The following is an 18,938-nucleotide window of genomic DNA, read 5'->3' as shown; positions in this document are numbered from 1 at the left end:
CCCGTTTGGGCTGATCAACTGCTTTCAAAATGGATGAGCTTTTTTTCTTCCATTTTCTTTTCTGTAATCCTTGTAGTTCCCTTATCATTCAGAAATTCGTATCTTAGTATTGGAGTTTACAGAGCGTTGGTCTAAGGGTGAGTCGCCGCATCGCGTCAGGGCTTGCACCCGTCGCCGTTCGTTTCTTGCTGCGCCTTTGCTTTTTTAGTTTATTTTGACGGACCGATTTCTTATTTATACCAGCGTCTTTCAAAACTCCTTTGTCTCTAATCACGTGACATTTACTTGTTTGCTTGAGCTTAGTCTACTCTCCTGTCTCCTTAATGTTGCTGCATTTAGCGACATAAAGAACTCTTTATCTTTCTCTTTAATCTTTGACCTTGGGAAGCCCTGGAGCCCTGGAGATCATTAGTAGTGACTAAGCAACTTCCAGCCCTGGAGAACCTTGGAATATAACTACACTTACGATTCCAAGGTTACTTTAATAAGAAGTATACCATTAATGTCATAACTCATGATCCCACTTTGATGTTATCGATATAAAAGTGTGGTTGAGTAGCTTTAAGAAGCTCCCACTTGTATCTTTTGTATGCGTATCCCATAGGAGAGGTACAGCCATGGATAGACACAAAGCACTTGTAAATGTCTAGTCTATTTTTTAAACATTTTGAATGTACATACGTATGTAGCAATCAAAATAGTTGTAAAACAAACATTAATACCATGTTGTATACAAAGATCCATCCGGATCTTATATAGACGCACGGACCAACATCCCAATCCCATCTCCAACAATCACATCTTCACATCCACTCAATTGTTCCCCCAACCACACCAAAATTATGGCCTACCTCGCCCGCACTCTCCCGAAAAGGGTCCTCACCCCCTCCCTACCCCAATCCATCCGCCAAACCCGAGCAATAACCACAACAATCCTCCAAGCCACACCAACCCGCCCAGCACAAAACACCACCCGAACAAGCAAACCCAAACAACTCCCCCCACCGAACCTACCACTCAGCCCTCCACGCCAGGCTCCCAGACCACTCCTACACAAACTCCCAAACAGCAATCCTAACCTCAGCGCTAGCCCACGTCCCCGCGCACGGATTCACAGCCACGGCGCTGACCCTCGGCGCGCGGGACGCCGGCTTCCTCGACGTCTCAGTGCAGCTACTCCCGCGCGCAGAATTCGACCTCATCCTGTTCTGGCTTGCTAGTCGACGGGGTCTGCTGCGCGGTCAGGTCGAGGAGGGTGGGTTATTCCGGCGCATTGCGGCGGAGAAAGGGAAGGATGTTCATGAGCTTAGTGTTGAGGAGAAGGTTAGGGGGGTTGATTTTGGAGAGGTTGAGGATGAACGCGGAGGTTAAGGGTGTTTGGCAGGATGTGAGTTTTTCTCTTTCTTTTACCTTTTTTACTTTCTGCCCTTCCCTTTTGGAGATTCTTTGAAGCAGATGGATACATACAGAATGCGAACGTGATTATGTTGAATGAATTGGAATCCCAAACTAATCCATGTTTTGCTAGGCTCTTGCGCAAATGTCCCTTCTTGCTAATATCCCCCTCTCTCTTACGGAATTGCACGCCCTCGCTTCGGATATCCTTACTCTTTCTGGTGACGACGCTGTTGATGCGACTTGGTACACGCGCCGTCTTGCGGTGTCGGCTATCTATGCCAGTGCTGATGTTGTTATGACCCGTGACCCAACGCCGGATCTTGTGGAGACGGAGGCGTTCGTGGAGCGTCGGTTTGAGGATCGGAAGGCGATTGCTGATAAGCTTACTGGTATTGGACAGTGTGCTGGGTTTGGGTGGAATACTGCCATTGGGCTGGGGCGAAGCTGGGGATTGAAGATTTGAGGTCATTTTGGAATGAACCTCTCTTTATTCTTGGTATCGATGACGAGCGCCTACTCGAGGTCCTCCAGGGAAGTTAATTGAGGCAGGTTTTGCTCGCTGGGAGATAAATTTGTACTTTTATTCTTACTATATTATTGTAAACTACTCCATTCTTGTCAGCGAAAATACTCTATTTTGTTATTCTGGGATCCAGTCCTCGCTGGTACCCTCACAAATATCCATGTCATGCAAAATAACTAGAGACATAACCTATTATGTCCCAACCTGTTCACCCGAACAGCCGCGCTTGATGCCAAAAAAAAACCAGAAAATGAGCCACGAGCAAAGAGTATATCTAATCATGAAAGAAAATGAATTAAGCAGATCCAGAAGCGACGCTCAGTGCAGAGAGACATTCTGCACTGCCTCCTCTACACTGAGAGGCACATGGTCATTGCCAGCACCATTGGCTGGGGCATCTGCCTTGTCTGCAGTAGTCTCAGACGGCGACACCAATATTGTTGGGGATTTTGGCGAGAACGGATCTGAAACAACACTGCCCTCTGGTGACTGTTCCTGTTGAGCAGGCACGGCGGTATTTTCAGCAGTCTCGGGCTCCTTCGATGGACTAACACTGCTGGCCCCGCTCTCGACCGAGTCACTCTGTCCATGCTGGGGCTTGCCACGTCCCCAACGGCGCGTTTTCGGCGGAAGTGGAGCCTGCCCATGTCGGCCTGCTCCGGCTATGGGCCGGTGGTGACTTGAGGAAGGTGTGCTATAGTTGGAACGGCGTGGTGGTGGGAGGGCCGGGGGTGGATTCGATACGGCCCGCCGCGGCCGTGAACCTGGGGGCGCAAGAGTGGAACCTGACCCGGAGCCGCGGCGATCGCTGGCATGTGTCTGGGGCGGTGGTGTGTTGGTGGTGAAAGTGGTGGTGGGGCTGACTTCGACACCTTCGGGGATAGTGTTTCCGTCGCTGCTTGTGGCAGAGTGGTTCTCTTCTTCATCCACAGCCAGACGGCGCCCGCGCCAGCGGCGAGATTTCGGTGGTTCTGGTTTGACCTTTGGTGGTTTGATTATTGGCGTCTCGCCATTGAGAGCGGCGACAGGGACTCCGTCCTTGCGGCTGGGAGTGATTATGCCTGGTTTTTCGTGCTGTTCTGCGACGGCCTGAACGCTCAGTGAAGATGCGGATGCGGGCTCCAGGTTCATGCCAAGCCGTTGGGCTAAGCTGTGTTTCCGACCCCCAGGTGCGTTGGACGAACTATACGAGTCCATTCGCGTTGGTGATGTTGTATCAGGTGAGCTAGCGATTGTGCTTGCTCGCGAGAGTGTGCGAGGGGCGTCGAGTGGTTCGCCGATATCTACGGGTGAGGCGTGCTGTTCGCCTTGATCCAGGACAGTCTCGATTGTAGTTGCTGTCACTTGCGTAGGAGTGTCTTGTGCTTCTGCTGCGTCGGGCTGTTCGGCATTGCGCAACCAATCCACTGTCGAACACCGAGCGACAAGTCGACGTGTCGTTTCATCGACCTCTTCGAAATGCATGATTTTCTCATGTTCTGGGTCGTTCCCATATGAGACTTGGCCCCGAACAAGAACGCTGAGTAGTCTTCGAAGACCATCTCGCTTGTAGTGTGGCGGGTGTCGTAGCTGTGTGTGAGCTAGAAGCGGGTAAAGAACACGCAGGTAAGTATGCCCGCAGTGCCGAGGCCTCCTCGGGTAGATCAAGCAAATTCCGGATCAATATATCGACCAGAACGTGTAGGTCATTGGTGAAGAAGTACTCATATGTGCTGGGGGTGGTAAAGATGAGATAGAGAAGCTTCAATGTGAGCAACTGGAGGGACGTCTCAGCTGCATGTTGTCAGTAATCGGTTCTATTGAACAGGAGGATCGCCCGTTACCTTCACGGTTGATAAGAAGAATGATGTTCTCCCCGAATGTCTTATACATCCCACCATACATGGATAGAACCTTGATAACCTTGTTGGTCAATTGACCAGTGGGCCGGCCATCCACCGGATCGTGGCCGAGATCATGAACTGCTCGTTCAGAACCAGCTGTGGAATTTGTCAATCCCATTCCAACCAAAATGAGCCCGAAGAGAGTACTCACCAGCACCCGAATCACGGGGTAATGATACGGATCGGTAACATCGTATGAGAGATCTTCGATGATATCGAAGAGACCGCGAATGAAATCGTCATCCACGAGAACTGCACGCAAGCCCATAATCAGCTACCAGCAGCAGCACAAGTGTATCCAAAACGCACCCAGGTCTTCAATTTTGACCCTCTGTATCCTCGACATCTCGTACACAAGGTCCATCAACAAGCGGTGGAGACCCGCGTCGCCGTCCAAATCCGCCCTCCGCATCGCCTGTATAAGCTCGAGGAGACGCGCAAACGCGCCCTCGTCATTCAGCATCTGAAGCACAACTTCATTCTGCCTTCCGTCAAAGAGGATGAATGACGCAATGAAGTGGAGGGTATTCGGGTCATCGTCCTGCAACAGACCGTAGAGGATCTGTCGTCGCACGTAGTCCGCATGTGTGGCAAAGATACTCGACGTAAACAGCTTGTAGGAACAGCGAGCGATATCGGTTTCCGACCGGAGGTATTCATCTAGGGAAGGGCGGGTGTGTTAGTCGCAGTGGAAGCAGTGGATGCAAAGTTGGGGGTGGACGTGGCGCTGTTCGCGGGACTGTGTCGGGGTAGGGGTATCGCTTCTCTGAGATCGAGGTGTCATTTACCTTTGTGTTGCGTCGTTAGACTAAGATAAGCTCGGAGGGCGTCGTCGATCTGGTCTTCGGAGTCACAGGGCTTGGAGACGATCGTTTGAAGTTCTGCAAGAACTGGTCAATTGTCATTGTCGCATTATCGTGAAAGGGGAATAGAGGCTGAGAACAGCGTACCAGTCCAGAACTCAGTCTCCGAGACCTCAGGCTCCATTTCCCGTCAGACAGCTCATGCCGGTTTATGTGCCGGTTTGAAGAGTTGGAGAGAGTTGAAGGGCGGGGGAATTGGGGGGAATTCGAGAGTCCCACTGCGGGTCAACCCTAAGGTACGCACTACATTACTACGAGGATCATGGACACTATGTACGTGGTATAAACGAACTTCCATTGGTATCAAAATGCAAAACACAATTATGCAGCCGGGCGCAGGAAAGGATGCGCTTCGGTATTTCTGTGAAAGTTAGTTGTTGGTCCATTGTTTACAGGGCTACGGCAATCACTTACAGAACATATTTATCCAAGTCCACGACAGTAGGGTCGCTGAACAAAAGGTAGAAATACTTCAGTGTCTCAGATAACCAGAAAGACTCCATCGTGTCCTTATGGATCGGTTTCTGGGCTGTGACATCGTGGATGGCGGCGTTGCCCAGCTCCGTTCGGGTATACTTCGAGACGGCCTCGAACATCTGCCACCCCTTGCGACGCCAAGATTCGTCACCGGTCAGACGGTACATGATAAAGACTGACTCAATTGCCTCGGGCCGAAGGTAGTAGTTCGGTGACGGGATACTGGTCATGCCTGCTGGGAGGTGGTCTTTGCCGACTTCAGCGATGTGGGGCGAAGCGGGCGATGAAGATGAACGAGGTGCATCTCGGATCTGTAGATCAGTTCCACTGGGAGTAGCAGTCGGAATTGAAGCAACAGACGATGCTTCCGCACGCTTTTCCAATGTGAGGCCATCGCGCTTGGCCAACACATCGCTATCGTGGGGATTTAATGAGCCTGGCATGGGCAAGGGAATCGACCCGGTCGCGGATTCTTGCGGTGGGTCGTGTGCGATCAAATCCACACGCTGTCCGTAGCTGGTCTCTCCATTGCGGAACGAATGTCCTGCCCGGGGTCTACGCGCGAGTAGCGTGCCACGCCAGCGTCAAAGCGGGCTTGATCCCACTCACAGGCCGAGCCTTTCTCACAAGGCAAGAGGCGGAAGCGTTCAGGCATCACTCCGGTCTGTGTCGACTCGTAAGCCCAAACACAACCGTCGGTCAGTTTGCCTGCAAGTTCCAGATCACCATCTATGCCAAAGGCCTTGGCTCCTATGGCGAACATGCCGCCGACGAAACATGTCAAGTGAGCGCCTTCGTATCGAAGATCGGTAGGAGTGACCTCCGCGACCTTTCCAGGTGTCATTGGAGTAGTCGAGGCCATGAACCGGATATCACGTCCACCTTTCACCATGGGCTGGAAGAGAAGAGTCTGACGGGCTGCAGTGGCTGCCTTTTTATACATATTCAGGTATTGCTCGTTCAGGCCACCCAGTAGCAGGTATTCCTTAGGTAGGTATTCGTAGGTCGAGTCAGCCATTCCTCCCATGGTGTATTCGTTATCGCGGGGTGAATTGGGAAGTCGCAATCCGCCATTGCATTGATCTGCTGATAGCGTAGTTTGCTCCCGAGCCTGAATGCCAGGTTCACTCGCAACTCGCGTATCATTGGCAGCTTGGGCATGTCCTTCAATGTCAGCGTTCGTGCCGCGTGGGATCAGCTTCAAATAACTCTCAAGGTCCGTCGGTGCAGCGTAAGTCTTGCGGGTCATCGTAGTAGTGCTTTCGGTTGTACTAGCGGCGTGCTGCTCGCGTGTAGGACTGTTATCACGTGGAGGTGTGTTAGGTGTGTTCTTGGAGTACTTGGAACATCCCTGTGCATTGACCCGCAGAGGCCACAGTCCAGGGATGCTAGTCGAATCTTGGATTTTCTCCAATTCGTTGGTAATCCGTGCAATCGCATCATAGTATTTGTCCCGCTTGGTCAATTGAGCCAAACGGGTAAATTCCAAGGAAAGCGACCCAATCTCAGCCAGACCAGCTCGGGAAGACGCCCGATGCGGTTTCGCAGCATACTCTCTGGGAAGGATTTGGTTAGTCGTCGCCCGTATATAATCAGAGGTAAATTGAGACTTACGGGGCCCAGCGATAGTAAAGATGTGGCATGCGGTTAGGGGTGTCAAAGGCACCGATGAGAACCTCAGCAAGCTCCTCTGCTTTCTCCAAAAGCACCGGGTATCGATGACCAGAAATATCGTAGGCACCCAAAAGGCCTCCAAGATAACGGATGGTTGTCTCAAACATCGGAATATCTGCTCTCAGTGATGTCTTGAAATCAATGTTTTTGATCACATCCAAAGCCTCGGAGAATTCATCCTTCAATTGCATAATCCAGAGAGTGTCAATGGAATCGACCAAGGTCGCTCCCCAACCATTGAATGGGTCCTCAAGCTCCTTCGACAAAGGCTTGACTTCGTCATGTCCCATTGCGATCTCCTTGTAACCTTTCCAGGCATGCGTGAACTCGGCCTTTATAACGCTAAGCCGTTGCAGACGCTCTTGCTTGTCAGAGCTCGACTCATCCTTGAACTTCGCTTGCAGCTTGGGAATTGCTTTCGGCTGTTCCTTTGGCAGCTTGATCACCTCCTCTGCGGGGACGGGGAACCGCTCTGGGAACTTCCTCCACTTGGCCGTTGGAATACCGGGCTCAGGGCGCTCCGCTGCCCCTTCTGCCTGCCCCTCCATTATCTATTTCCTCCCCATTTGAACTATCGGTATTTGCCGTTGTAGGTGGCGCCAAGCTGTCGGTGCCCTCCACCTTCGCCGGTTCCTTCACGGGTTCCTTCGTGGAGCCCTTCGTGGAGTCTTTGGTGTCATCCTTGATGGGTGTTTTCACCGGAGTGTCAGAGGAGGCATCTTTAAACCGGCCGGCATCCTTTGAGCCACTGTTGGGACCCACAGGCGAGATTATCTTCTCTGGCTGTGGTGGGGAGGTGGAGCCGCGGTAGGGATCGGGAAGCACACGGTTTCGACTCTCCTCGATGGCGGCAGCAACGGCCGGGTTTTCAGGTCTTTGTGTGTCGGGCTGATTCGGATGGGCAGCATCGGGTGTATGAACGCCTGTAGACTTTTCAATCACTGTATAGCTCCAATCGCGTGACCGCGCAAAGTGGAAGAATGTGAAGACAATAGCCGCCGCGAATATGACCAGAACTCGGTATCGGCGAGCTCGAAACATCGCGAGCGGTCACCCTTCAGGTTGTATTCTTATTCAAGAAAAAAATAAAAGGAGAGGAATGAGGAATGAAGAAAAACAACTCGGAAATTAGCCAAGTCCAGATGTAATCACGAGACTCCACAAGTAAAAAGATCCACAGGCGAGAGCCTCCGCGTTCTATTTTGGTCTTGCTGTTATTTTTGACATCTTCAGCTTCTTCAATTCTATGTTGTTTCTTGTTCACATTTTCTACCTTTCTATCTCTTATCTACAGAAAGAAATCTACTTATTTTCAAATGATCTCAATCGCAAACAACTCCATGCCCAGGAAGACCGCGGTTCTCGGGTCTCAAGACATAGTGGGGATTGCCAGACGCCATCCTCTTAGGGCGTATGAACAGGGCTGTTCGACGCCGATCATTGGCCCCGGATTCCGGACTGTGACTGCAAGGGTTTGCAAATTGGCCTATCATCAATCGACTCTTCCACTAGCCCAGATGAAAGTGCTGCCTCCGTCTCAAACGTGTTCCACAGGGCTCACCTCACATATTGGGCTAGTTACCCCTGCAGCCTACATATCACCCCAAGACTCGGTGCGATTACAATTGCATGCTCGTGGAGCATCGACAATTCGGTCGGAGAATATACCCTATACATAATGCTCAAGTATAATTATCTTGATGCAGCATTATCAACTAATAAACTGACATGTGAATAGCGTCGGCCCGGGGGCCCGCTGGTATTCTATATAAGGGGTTAGGAGAATAATCCACCAACATAGCTAATATTAGATGGGCGAAGGTATCCAAGAGCTCGCGGTCAACCATGACTCAATATTATAATCGATCTGGAGCTTAGTTTCCAGCCACCAATTGCATATGAGTAGGTTAGTACTTTATGATTTGTGTTGCACGTCGGCAGTTGTGTGATGGGTTAGGGCGGACATGTATATCCCGAGGCCAGCATCTCGAACTATCCATTCTGACAAGGGGCCGAGCAATTCTCCATCGAGGATGGATTTCTCTAGACATCTGGCTATATTCATGCAGATACTGTGATGAGAAGTTTGCATGTCCTATTAGCTGTATATCCAGGATATGTTCAGCAAGAACGGCGTTTGGAAATGTGGTAGGTTTGTATAGATGCTGAGGGTATATCAGTCGTGATATAAGTGCCTGCTGATGTGCATTATGCATACGGCCATCCTGTACATATTTCTACCTTATATATGTATGTATTACGACTACCAACACACTACCTACTACCTACATCATAACAGACAATGGCATGATAGAGCAGCATAAAAACGTTCGCTAGGAGACACTGAACTCCGCATGAAATGGTCATATATCGTGTCTGAAGCACATAAGCTATGGTCTTCCTGGGCCTACCAATGTCCTAGAAGATGCATGGAGAACGGATATCTAAATCCCCACATTTGTCCGTCTGCCTTCGGTGTTAGCTTTCTGGAACTGCTGAATTAAGCCCAAAACGCCGCCCCCGCCAGCGATGGCGTCAATATTTTCGCCTTCATCGCCCTCATCCTCGTCTTTACTGAGCGGGTTCATGCGCCAAGAATCGCCGAGGTTGCTGTCACTAGTGCCAGCACCTGCACTGGAAGTACCTGTACGAGCACCGGAGTGCCGTGTTGTTGAATCATGGCCGTCTTGGGATAGTGGTTCTTCCTCGTCGTCGATAGGATCCGTAGACGGATGATGGGAGCGTCCGAGCCGGGAGCGCTGGTGCTGCTGAGGGGTGATTCGGGCTGCGGCGCGGAAGCCGGTGGTTGAGGGTTGGTGATGCGGGTCAAGCAGGATGGACGGGGCAGGAGAGCGGTGTTCGAATCCTCCCATTTGCCTTGGTTTAGCGCCCATCGTTGATTGAGGGCCGAATGGCACACCAGGGGTCGGCCCAAGGCGTGTCTGGATATGGTCAGGGCGATCAGGAAGAGCACCGAACTCGGCTGCAGTGGGCGAGCCGAGGGTTGGCAAGGTTGGTGGTGGGTGGAATGGTCGCCGACTGGTAGCTTGATGGGTGGTACCGTAGTTGTCCAAGAAGCCATAGTACGAAGCTAGCATCTTGCCGTCTTTAGTGGAGAAGTAATCGGTGCGCAGATCTTGTTTGCCAGGATCCCGGCGCCCGGGTCCGGCTTGGGAGAGAACATTTGTGCCCTTCTTGAAGTCGAAGACCGCAAAAGAGCAGAGATAGCCTACACCGTCAACGTGTACGGTGAACTCTCGGAAGAAGTCAATGAGGCGGTCACTGCACTTGGGCAAGCTGAACCACAGGACGAAAGGAGTGAAAATCATGCTCAAGATTTCTTCTAAGAATATCACAATTTTCATTTGATAGAGAATTGCGAATTCTTTCCGCACGTCGTCGCTGTGCAAACGGCCCTTCCATCCGGACGGGAAGTAATGTGTAAAGTCGATCAGCTCGAGGAGTGCGTACTCGGGGTCGAAGACATCGGTCTCTTCGGGTGCCAGCCCTCGCGCAAAGGCCCAGACTGTTCCGAAAATACCAAGATAGAAGAGCACAGTCCGGTCATGAGTAATCTCAAACCCAAGGAAGAGCTCTGGATCGATCACCGAGGCAAGGGCCAACACTGACGCGAGAGCCCCAGAGATAAAAGCAACGAAACGTGCCACTTGGACGGTCTTATCCTTGGGAAACTGGTCAATATAGCGACAGGCGAATGGATAAGACATGTTAATCCGACGCTCGAAGAGATGCCAAAGCTCATTAAACTCGCGAAATTTCCATTCCGCCATAGGTGTATATTGGCGGGAACCGATTTGGCCCGGATTCTTCTTAAACTCGTTGAAGTACCGGAAGAAGTAGTGCATCATAAAATAGACCACGATAAAGGGTGCTACGAAAATGTTCATGACGCCAGCGAAAATAAAGCGCCGACGCAAGCCATCACTCAGCGCTCTTCGATGTGTGTCCTTGAGGAACAGGGTTCGCAGTTGGCCCTGCTCATTAAAGACATAGTCCATGACACAAAGATTGAGATTCCATTCCATGGTTCGGGAAAAAGTTGTCGATTTTTGAGGAATGGAATAGGGAGAGTGAGGTCCAAAATATCCTTGTTTACCAAAGCGATCATATAATTCTCCTTTCGCATCAGGCGGTTAGCAATGTCGTGAGCGTCCATTCGCTGCTTTGACTGGCTGCCCAGGAATCTTCGATGCTTGGCAGAAACCGCCGCCGCGGTAGATGGATTTGAGTCTCTCAACGCCATCAGCCGACTGACCACTTCTTGCCAGGAAATCGTCTGAACTTCGGCATCTGAAACGCCGAGCAAGTAGAGATAAAAGTCATGCAGGTGTTTGAGCCTGCGAATGTCTAGGAGGTATTGAAAAAGCTTCCCGATCCAGAAGAAGCTGAAGAGCCACAACAAAAATGTGGACGACCCGGACATATTCGCTGTGCATTGGGGCACGAGGATATCATTCAGAGTCTTGCTCCGCCGGACCTTAGGATAATCAATGCAGTTTGTTAAGAATGTCGAGAAACCAACAACGAATGCAAATGTCCTGTGTTTACTGTCAGCTTCTCATATGATTCTTTGGAAAGGGGATTAATATCGACTTACAAGAGATTCAGCACCCGGGTCAGCAGAATAGACCAAATTCCATTCCCTAAGAAGTATACGTAGACATCCTTCAAGAAGTTATCCAGATCCTCGACGTTTGCCCACCGCCACATTGCTTTCTTCTTAGGGTCAACATTGGCAAGACCGGGGTGTTGGCCAGTAAACCATCTCCCTATTGGATGACCGCTTTCACTTGGCGGTGGTTGTTGATGGGCTCCTCGTTCATTCCAGCGGGCTTCCGTAGGTCCCGAGGATGGGCCAGGACTTGGGGTTCTTCGTCGATCCGAGCGATTATGAGACCGGAGAGGAGGAGGAGGAGGAGGAGGAGGAGGAGGAGGAGGAGGTAACCGTGACTTCAGATCTTCGTGATGACCTTCTACCAGCAGAGACTGAGGAACATCTTCATCATGATCATCGAGCTCATAGCCGAGTGGCGATTCTTGTGCCATCCACCGAGGCCGGGACGACTTGCGACGGCGGGTGCCAGATGGAGAAGCTCGCTCTTCAGGTGCCTTGCCCGACCGTGCTTGGTTGAGCAATGCAGTGTTGGGGCTGACTATCTCACTGTCCTGCGCATCCGCTAGTGCATCCTCCAGTTCCCGGTCACTATATTGTTCCTGTTGGTCTTCTATGACCAAGCCCGCACGTTCTTCGAGATCAGAGTATTCGGACCCGGCGTCATGTTGGCGAATGGTCTCGTAGACCGATGGTGAGCCAGTTGGGGGTAGGAATCGTGATAATATGTTAGAAGACATCATTTTGCATCAGACTGAAGGCTATAGTCAGACCCACTCATGGCAACAGCTTCAGAAGCCAGTGATAGTGGTGATGAAATGCCATCCAGCGACGCTTGAGAATGCGGAGTAATGAAGAATCACTATCAATACAGCAGGCTGAGTATTATCGGGTCGGAAATGGGTATGTGTCCTGATTAAGATAATTGTATCAGCTTATAAAGAAGTATGCATCTGACCTAGTCCTCGTGGTAGCAGTCACCAGGAGCTGTGATCATTCCCCAGACCTGATAGCTATGATGACATAAAGAAGGGGGAACGGGCTTGGCGCCTCAGGCAGATATCTAAAAGTCACCTGGGCAGTCACGTGGGCTGCAAGTCAACTCTTAAAGCTTTCCAAAGGTTATCAACCTCTGCACCCATTGGAACTCATAACTACTTCCAAGGTTCCTTTATTGGGAATATCAGTCTGTTTTAGGCTATGCGTGTGTATAGCTCAAGGATTCCAGAAGTTATTCATGACTCTAGTCGGTCTCTACCTAGGTACCGAGGTATGTCGCCGAACGACTGGCTGCCGACAGCCTGTGAGATTGGGAATTTCGATTCTGGAGACTTGTGGGATTAATAACCTTGAAGCAGCAGTCTTCATGTCGTACCGTCTCTATAAACAAATGATTGTCTTGCTTCCTGTAATCCTGCCCATTGGCAACCCTCCGTATCCTCCTACGCTAACTAGGTAGCTCTGGCGTGGTGGAGTAGTTGCTTCTACGTTGTATAGCCTCAGGACGGGATCACTGGCTTCCTTAAGGAGTAGAAGTTGCTTATATATTGCTATCCTGGTATCTTCCTAAATTATGTTGATTTCTTAGTTTGTGTTGAATTCTTCAAATTCAGATGTCCCTATACGTATATCCACACCCATTATCCCGGCTCAATCTGAACTGAGTCTGTAATCCTGGCTGAAGATCTTATTTGGCTCCACTTTTGGGGATTTCCCTCAATCTGTTTTAGTAGGAGACTGACTACAATTTCGTGTAGAGCAAATCATAGGTATATATTGTATCTCCTCCGTACTCCGTATTCCCGTGAGAGTTTGCCCAGGTTCTGCACGTACCCACTTCTAGTTAGGACCAGGATCTGCGCCCCGGACACCACGTTGGGATGTTTGCATATTGCAGAGAACAGACCATATGGAAAACGGATTTTGTAAGTGCAAGTATGTTGTATGTAGAAAGTGGGAACCGCGGGCCTAAAATAAATTCATATAATAAATGAGATGGCCAAAAACCAATGTCTCAAGCATAACCGTCATGACTCGAGATTAGTGGCCCCATTTCCACTAGTCCGGTAGTCCACTAGCCAGTGCGAGTCAGCAAAAAAGACGCCATGCAGTAATCTCTTCTAGAAAGTCTCTCGGCAGTTTAAGACCATCGGGAATCCGAATGGAAGGGAGAAACATGCACGCTAGTGAATTGGGGGAAGCTATTGATCTTGGGTCTCAAGTTCATAACGTTATTTAACTATTTAACTACTTCCCTTGCCCCGATTGCTTGTGCAATATAGACTCGGTATCTTCGGTTAAAGGCTGAAAGCTAAAAGGCCGGGATTTGGATCTCCATGTACAGAGCAAGTCAATATGTTGTAGTCCGAGCTTGCTCCGGGGATGATTTAAGATGTATGTAGATGGAGGTGATGCCATGTTGCGCTGTCATGTAGCCTAAAACATTCTATAGAATAAAGAGAGATATAAGAGAATATAGCTGATATTAGAACTTGAAGAAAACTCAAGAGATCATATATTAAAAAGGTCAGTTGCCATTCCTCATTTATTTTTCCCCTATACAAACTCAGCTCCGCTATCCACTTCTTTCTCTCCCCTCCCCCTCCCCTCTCTATCTCTCTCTCTCTCTCACTTACTCTCTTCCTCTGGCTTTTGGCGATCTTCACCGGATCTTCCCATTGAAATTTCAACTCGATTCCTCATTTCTGGGGAATATTTTTCTTTGAAGCCCTTCCCCTCATTCTGCCCCCGTCCCAAAGCGGCCTACATTTGCTGGAATCCGCGACACATAGACGCACACACAAACTCTCCTAGAGAGCATAATCCAAACCTCCCAATTTCAAAAGGGACTGATGAAGGTATGTGCGCATCTCTTTAATCCCTATACCCTCTCAGCCCCCCCCTCCCCTCCCTCCACTAATAATGATATCACGCCCTTCCCACCAATTTCCCCCCCCCCCGGGTCGCCTTTTCCCAAGGACTGTCACTGACACTGACAGCGACACTATCGCTATCGACTGGCCGGAGGATTGGACGCTCACCGCATTCGCTAGGTTCTCCTGCATCTCTCAGACAAACGACGGTGACCCGCGCCTCCTTTGTCCTGGTCTCCCATTACTTCCCCTCTTCCGGCGCCTGGACCGAATGTGCGACCCCGATACCCAACCTCTCACCGGACTCCATGTGGTCTCATAACAATTTCCTGGACAAAAAGCGACTCCCAATTATACAAGCGCAGCCGTACCGCATACGTCGGGTGCCAACAAGGTCTTCTTTCACCGATTGTTTTGAGGGAGGTTGTGTTGGGCGCGAGTAGGGAGTGAATCTGTTCTCTCCTTTCCTCATATATTGACGAGTTTCATTTTCGTTTTGTGTCCATCACTTGTCGAGGGGGCTGTCTATAACCGAACGAGATGGACCCCGAGAATCCGAACGCGTTCAAGCGGAGCTCCATGCACCAAGCACTATACAGTCGTCCAGTGGAACGGCGTGCAAGCAAGAAGTCTTCATCTAGGGATCGGCATGGTATGGTCTATCCCGACAGTTTCCGAGACACTAGCATTCGAACTGTGACGCCAGAGTCGCACTCCCCCGCCAACCATTCCCCCTTATCCGAACCGGAGCACCTCACGGGTGCTTCCTCTTCGCCTCGAAATACCGTACGACCACGGCCCAACGAACCCGAACGTCGTCGGGATTTCAACAAGCACTCATCTGGGGCAGGCGAAGAAGATCCTCCGGAAGCAAGGAGTCAACGGGCGCGATCGCGGACAACGGCAGCTGAGGAGCAACGCAACGACATCACCCCCAGCACCTTCAAAGCTCGAACGCGGGTCGGGTCAATTAACACAGCCAGTCCGTCTCAACAAAAATTGCCTGAAGATCCCTCGTCATCCATCGGTTTTCCGTCGATTGAGACCCCGAAATACAGCAGCCAGACCGTCCCTCGCCATCGACTGAGTAAAGCTGCCGGCCTGGTCGCCGGTGGAGCACAAAATCAAGACTCGTTTTCCTCACCCCTCTCGGGTGCAGAAGCAACAAAGATCCTGCAGTTGATGAAGACTACCTGTGGTAGAATGCATGGAATCCTATCCTTTCGAACAGCCTCGACCACTGCCTGGACATCCGGATACTGCGCCATTAACGTCGCTACTGGAAGTCTCATTTACCAAGCCAAGGGGGAGCCGGCATTGGCCAAAACGTTAATTCCAGATCTACGTGGTTGTCGAGTTCGCACACTGTGGGATCCTGAGCTCCAATGCACCTATCTGAGCGTTCACACATTTACCTCTGGGCTTGGGATACAACTGCGACCTCACGTGAACGAGACCTTTGATTCCTGGCTTGCAGCTCTACTTTGCTGGCAACCAATTCGGCCCAAAGGTGTTCAGAACAAGATGACAAAGCCTCAAGAGGTTGTGATTGGAGACCGGCGGATCCCCAAACGTCGACGCAACTCGGAAAGTGCAGCACAAAAGGATGCAACTATCATCAAAGTTGGCAAGATGCTTCTATGGGACAAGCCGTCTGCTTCCGGTGCAATGCCGGTGTCCGGACGCCGCGTGTCCACGTACAGACAGTCAAGGGCCCTTTCTTCCTCGTGGCAGAAGGTGAGCTGCACACTACAAGAAAACGGCTTTTTTAAGCTCTACACAGAATCCGACGTGGCTCTCCTAGCATGTGTGCAGTTATCTCAGTTATCACGCTGCGCTATTCAGCAGCTGGACCCCTCGGTGTTGGATGATGAGTTTTGCATTGCTATCTACCCTCAATATACGGCACACCCAGTACCCGATTCCAACCTGCGGCCTATATACCTTGCTCTTGAAAGCCGCGTTCTCTTTGAGGTGTGGTTTGTGCTTCTCCGCGCATTCACAATCCCAGAACTTTACGGTCCTGTGTCTCAGGGAGAGGATCCCGATAAAACACCAGAAGCCGAGACCACCGACCCACCCTCGACCAAAGACATGTTTCGGATTGAACGATTCTTGAGCTTGAAAATTGTGGAGGCGAAGCTGTTTCGCGCCAGAGAGGAAGACACTCCCCGGAAGCCGAAAGGCATCAAGATCACATGGCATGCCTGTTTCAAGCTCGAAGGTCAGCGACTATTACACGGAGGTGCTCCTAGATGGGGAAATTCGTGGCAAGACTGCTGTCAAATATCGCACCATGAATCCTTTCTGGCGGGAAGATTTCCTCTTCCCTGATCTGCCGCCAGTACTATCACAAGCCTCCATCCTCGTCAAAACTCTTAACCCGACACAGAGAGACTGGACACTTGTCGCCAACGGAACATACGCACCCAATCAAGATGTGAGTGCTATGAACATGCTGGATGAGATCGAGATTTCTGCAAATGACATCATCTTCGGACGGGTAGACCTGCGACTTGAAGAATTGGATGCCGGCGTGGATATCGAAAAGTGGTGGCCTATCCTGGATAATCAAGACCAGGCAATTGGCGAGATGTTCATGAGAGCCCGGATGGAGGAAACCGTTGTCTTGATGTCCGATGAGTACTCGGCGATGTCGGAACTTCTCCACTCCTTCACCAATGGCCTCACAATCAACATGGCACAGCTGATGTCGTCGGAGCTAAATCACCTGGCCGAGATGCTTTTGAACATTTACCAGGTCTCGGGGTCAACGGTGGAATGGATCTCAGCCTTGGTTGAAGATGAAATCGATGGGGTCCACAAAGAATCCACCACCAACCGGCTGAGGTATACGACGAGGATTCATTCGAACAACTCACAGGAGACTAGTCAAGAGCGCGAGGTCCTTGTCAGGGACATGGGAAGGACGGCCACTGTGGAGGCTAACCTCTTGTTTCGTGGAAACTCGCTTCTAACCAAGGCCCTCGATCTTCACATGCGTCGTTTGGGCAAGCAGTATTTGGAGGAAACTATCGCGGAACGACTACGTGATATCGATGAGAGCGATCCGGAATGCGAAGTCGATCCATCTCGAGTTCCACGCCACGAGGATCTTGATCGCAACTGGCGAAACCTTACAGCCCTCACTACAAGCGTGTGGAACTCCATTGCGGGATCTGCGTCGAGGTGTCCTCCAGAACTGCGACGCATCTTCCGGCATGTTAGGGCATGTGCAGACGATCGCTATGGTGACTTCCTCCGGTCTGTGACGTACAGTAGTGTTTCTGGTTTCCTGTTCCTACGCTTTTTCTGTCCGGCCATTCTGAACCCGAAGCTTTTCGGCCTCTTGAAAGGTATAGAATACGCCCGCACCTTGGCTTTTTGTTTTTTTGTTTTTGTTTTTTTTTTCTTTCCCCTTTCTTTTTGCTAACCACCTCCAGATCACCCTCGTCCTCGTGCACAGCGAACTTTGACCCTCATTGCCAAAGCTTTGCAGGGTCTGGCCAATATGACAACATTCGGCAATAAAGAACCTTGGATGGAACCGATGAACAAATTCCTCGTCGCTCATCGCTCGGAATTCAAGGACTTTGTTGATTCGGTTTGTGCTATCCCCGCCGACCGACCAGTTCCTGTCGTCACACCCTCCTACACCACTCCCATCCAAATCCTTGGGCGGTTGCCGCCCACATCGCGCGAGGGATTCCCTAGCCTTCCATTTCTCATTGACTATGCTCGCTCCTTCGCAAACTTGATACGTGTCTGGCTTGATATCTCCCCCGAACGACTCAACGAATTGACCGAGCTGGACGTCAGCCTGGCTAAGTTCCAGAAAGAAGCCCTTCGCTTGCAGGCACGCACTGAGGAGTGTCTCAGAAGAGCAGAGCAAGCCGAGCGGCCAAATGGGAACCTTGAGATCAAATGGGAAGCACTGGTGGATTCGATGGAACGACCCGTAACCTTCTACGACGAAAGCTCAAGCAAACCCAATACCCCGGCGCCAGAAACGTCAATTGGTACTGCACCGGCCCCAAGCAGCCATCGCAATTCGATTGGCTATTTTGCTACGCGTCCTGCACTTCCCCGCCGGTCCACTGACCACGTCCCCGATGCCGAGGATGACACGCCCCCAAGCTCATCATCGGCGACTTGGGACCAAAGCCGCATCCCATTCTCCATCCCACGTTGGTCTGACCCACGCGACAGCACCGGAAGCTCGAAGAACTCCTCGACCTACTCGCTCGAGCACTCCGATTCCTCCAAGGCACGCAGGGCCAGCGTCACGAAAGAGTCCTCCTCGAGCAAGTACCGCTTCTTTGACTTTGTTCCTGCACCCTCCCGACGCAAGGCCAAGGACCGTGACCAGAATCAAAACCACTCGCACGAGGATCTACGCAATGAGTCTTAATGCACCAATGTCTGCCCATGCATCTCCTTTTATCCTTGCACGTTTTTGATTTTGTTCTCCCTCTCCTATCTCTTTCCCATGTGCTCATGATTTCAACGTTCCTCTTTTCTCCCCTTTTCTCTCTCTCTCTCTCTCTCAACTCCCCCTTTCCATCTTGCCTCCTCGAGTTCTGTTCTTCTTGGTCATCTATATGTCTATGTTCT

The 18,938-nt window shown here is 50.8% G+C and overlaps 6 protein-coding genes across 6 annotated transcripts; 3 read left to right on the top strand and 3 right to left on the bottom strand.

The window, feature by feature from the left end:
* Window positions 1-842: 842 nt before the first annotated feature.
* N7519_004448 (uncharacterized protein) lies at window positions 843-1,861 on the top strand (the record flags this gene model as incomplete). The annotated part of the gene is made up of 3 exons (XM_057291224.1): window positions 843-875; window positions 943-1,323; window positions 1,529-1,861. The coding sequence occupies 3 exons, from the start codon at window positions 843-845 to the stop codon at window positions 1,859-1,861; spliced, it is 747 nt and encodes a 248-aa protein (XP_057152426.1).
* Window positions 1,862-2,239: 378 nt separating this feature from the next.
* Window positions 2,240-4,791, bottom strand: N7519_004447 (DUF2013 domain-containing protein; the record flags this gene model as incomplete). The annotated part of the gene is given in 6 exon segments (XM_057291223.1): window positions 2,240-3,501; window positions 3,521-3,694; window positions 3,745-4,056; window positions 4,114-4,464; window positions 4,593-4,685; window positions 4,755-4,791. The coding sequence occupies 6 exon segments, from the start codon at window positions 4,789-4,791 to the stop codon at window positions 2,240-2,242; spliced, it is 2,229 nt and encodes a 742-aa protein (XP_057152425.1).
* A 197-nt stretch (window positions 4,792-4,988) lies between these two features.
* Window positions 4,989-7,859, bottom strand: N7519_004446 (class I alpha-mannosidase 1A; the record flags this gene model as incomplete). The annotated part of the gene is made up of 5 exons (XM_057291222.1): window positions 4,989-5,028; window positions 5,082-5,699; window positions 5,750-6,700; window positions 6,759-7,350; window positions 7,391-7,859. The coding sequence occupies 5 exons, from the start codon at window positions 7,857-7,859 to the stop codon at window positions 4,989-4,991; spliced, it is 2,670 nt and encodes an 889-aa protein (XP_057152424.1).
* Window positions 7,860-9,262: 1,403 nt separating this feature from the next.
* On the bottom strand, window positions 9,263-12,194 carry atgI (autophagy protein ATG9; the record flags this gene model as incomplete). Its single annotated transcript, XM_057291221.1, has 3 exons — window positions 9,263-10,813; window positions 10,843-11,377; window positions 11,437-12,194. The coding sequence occupies 3 exons, from the start codon at window positions 12,192-12,194 to the stop codon at window positions 9,263-9,265; spliced, it is 2,844 nt and encodes a 947-aa protein (XP_057152423.1).
* Window positions 12,195-14,303: 2,109 nt separating this feature from the next.
* Window positions 14,304-14,646, top strand: N7519_004444 (uncharacterized protein; the record flags this gene model as incomplete). The annotated part of the gene is made up of 2 exons (XM_057291220.1): window positions 14,304-14,309; window positions 14,347-14,646. 2 exons carry the CDS (start codon window positions 14,304-14,306, stop codon window positions 14,644-14,646), a joined length of 306 nt encoding a protein of 101 aa, XP_057152422.1.
* Window positions 14,647-14,864: 218 nt separating this feature from the next.
* Window positions 14,865-18,735, top strand: N7519_004443 (GTPase-activating protein BUD2; the record flags this gene model as incomplete). Its single annotated transcript, XM_057291219.1, has 3 exons — window positions 14,865-16,533; window positions 16,580-17,680; window positions 17,768-18,735. 3 exons carry the CDS (start codon window positions 14,865-14,867, stop codon window positions 18,733-18,735), a joined length of 3,738 nt encoding a protein of 1,245 aa, XP_057152421.1.
* Between the last annotated feature and the right edge of the window lie 203 nt (window positions 18,736-18,938).

Source organism: Penicillium mononematosum, assembly GCF_028829835.1.
Source record: "Penicillium mononematosum strain IBT 11891 chromosome Unknown utg000002l:1.0-8112719.0:1.0-8118358.0, whole genome shotgun sequence".
Classification (NCBI taxonomy): Eukaryota; Fungi; Ascomycota; class Eurotiomycetes; order Eurotiales; family Aspergillaceae; genus Penicillium; species Penicillium mononematosum.
This window is presented reverse-complemented; position numbering and strand designations above follow the sequence as displayed.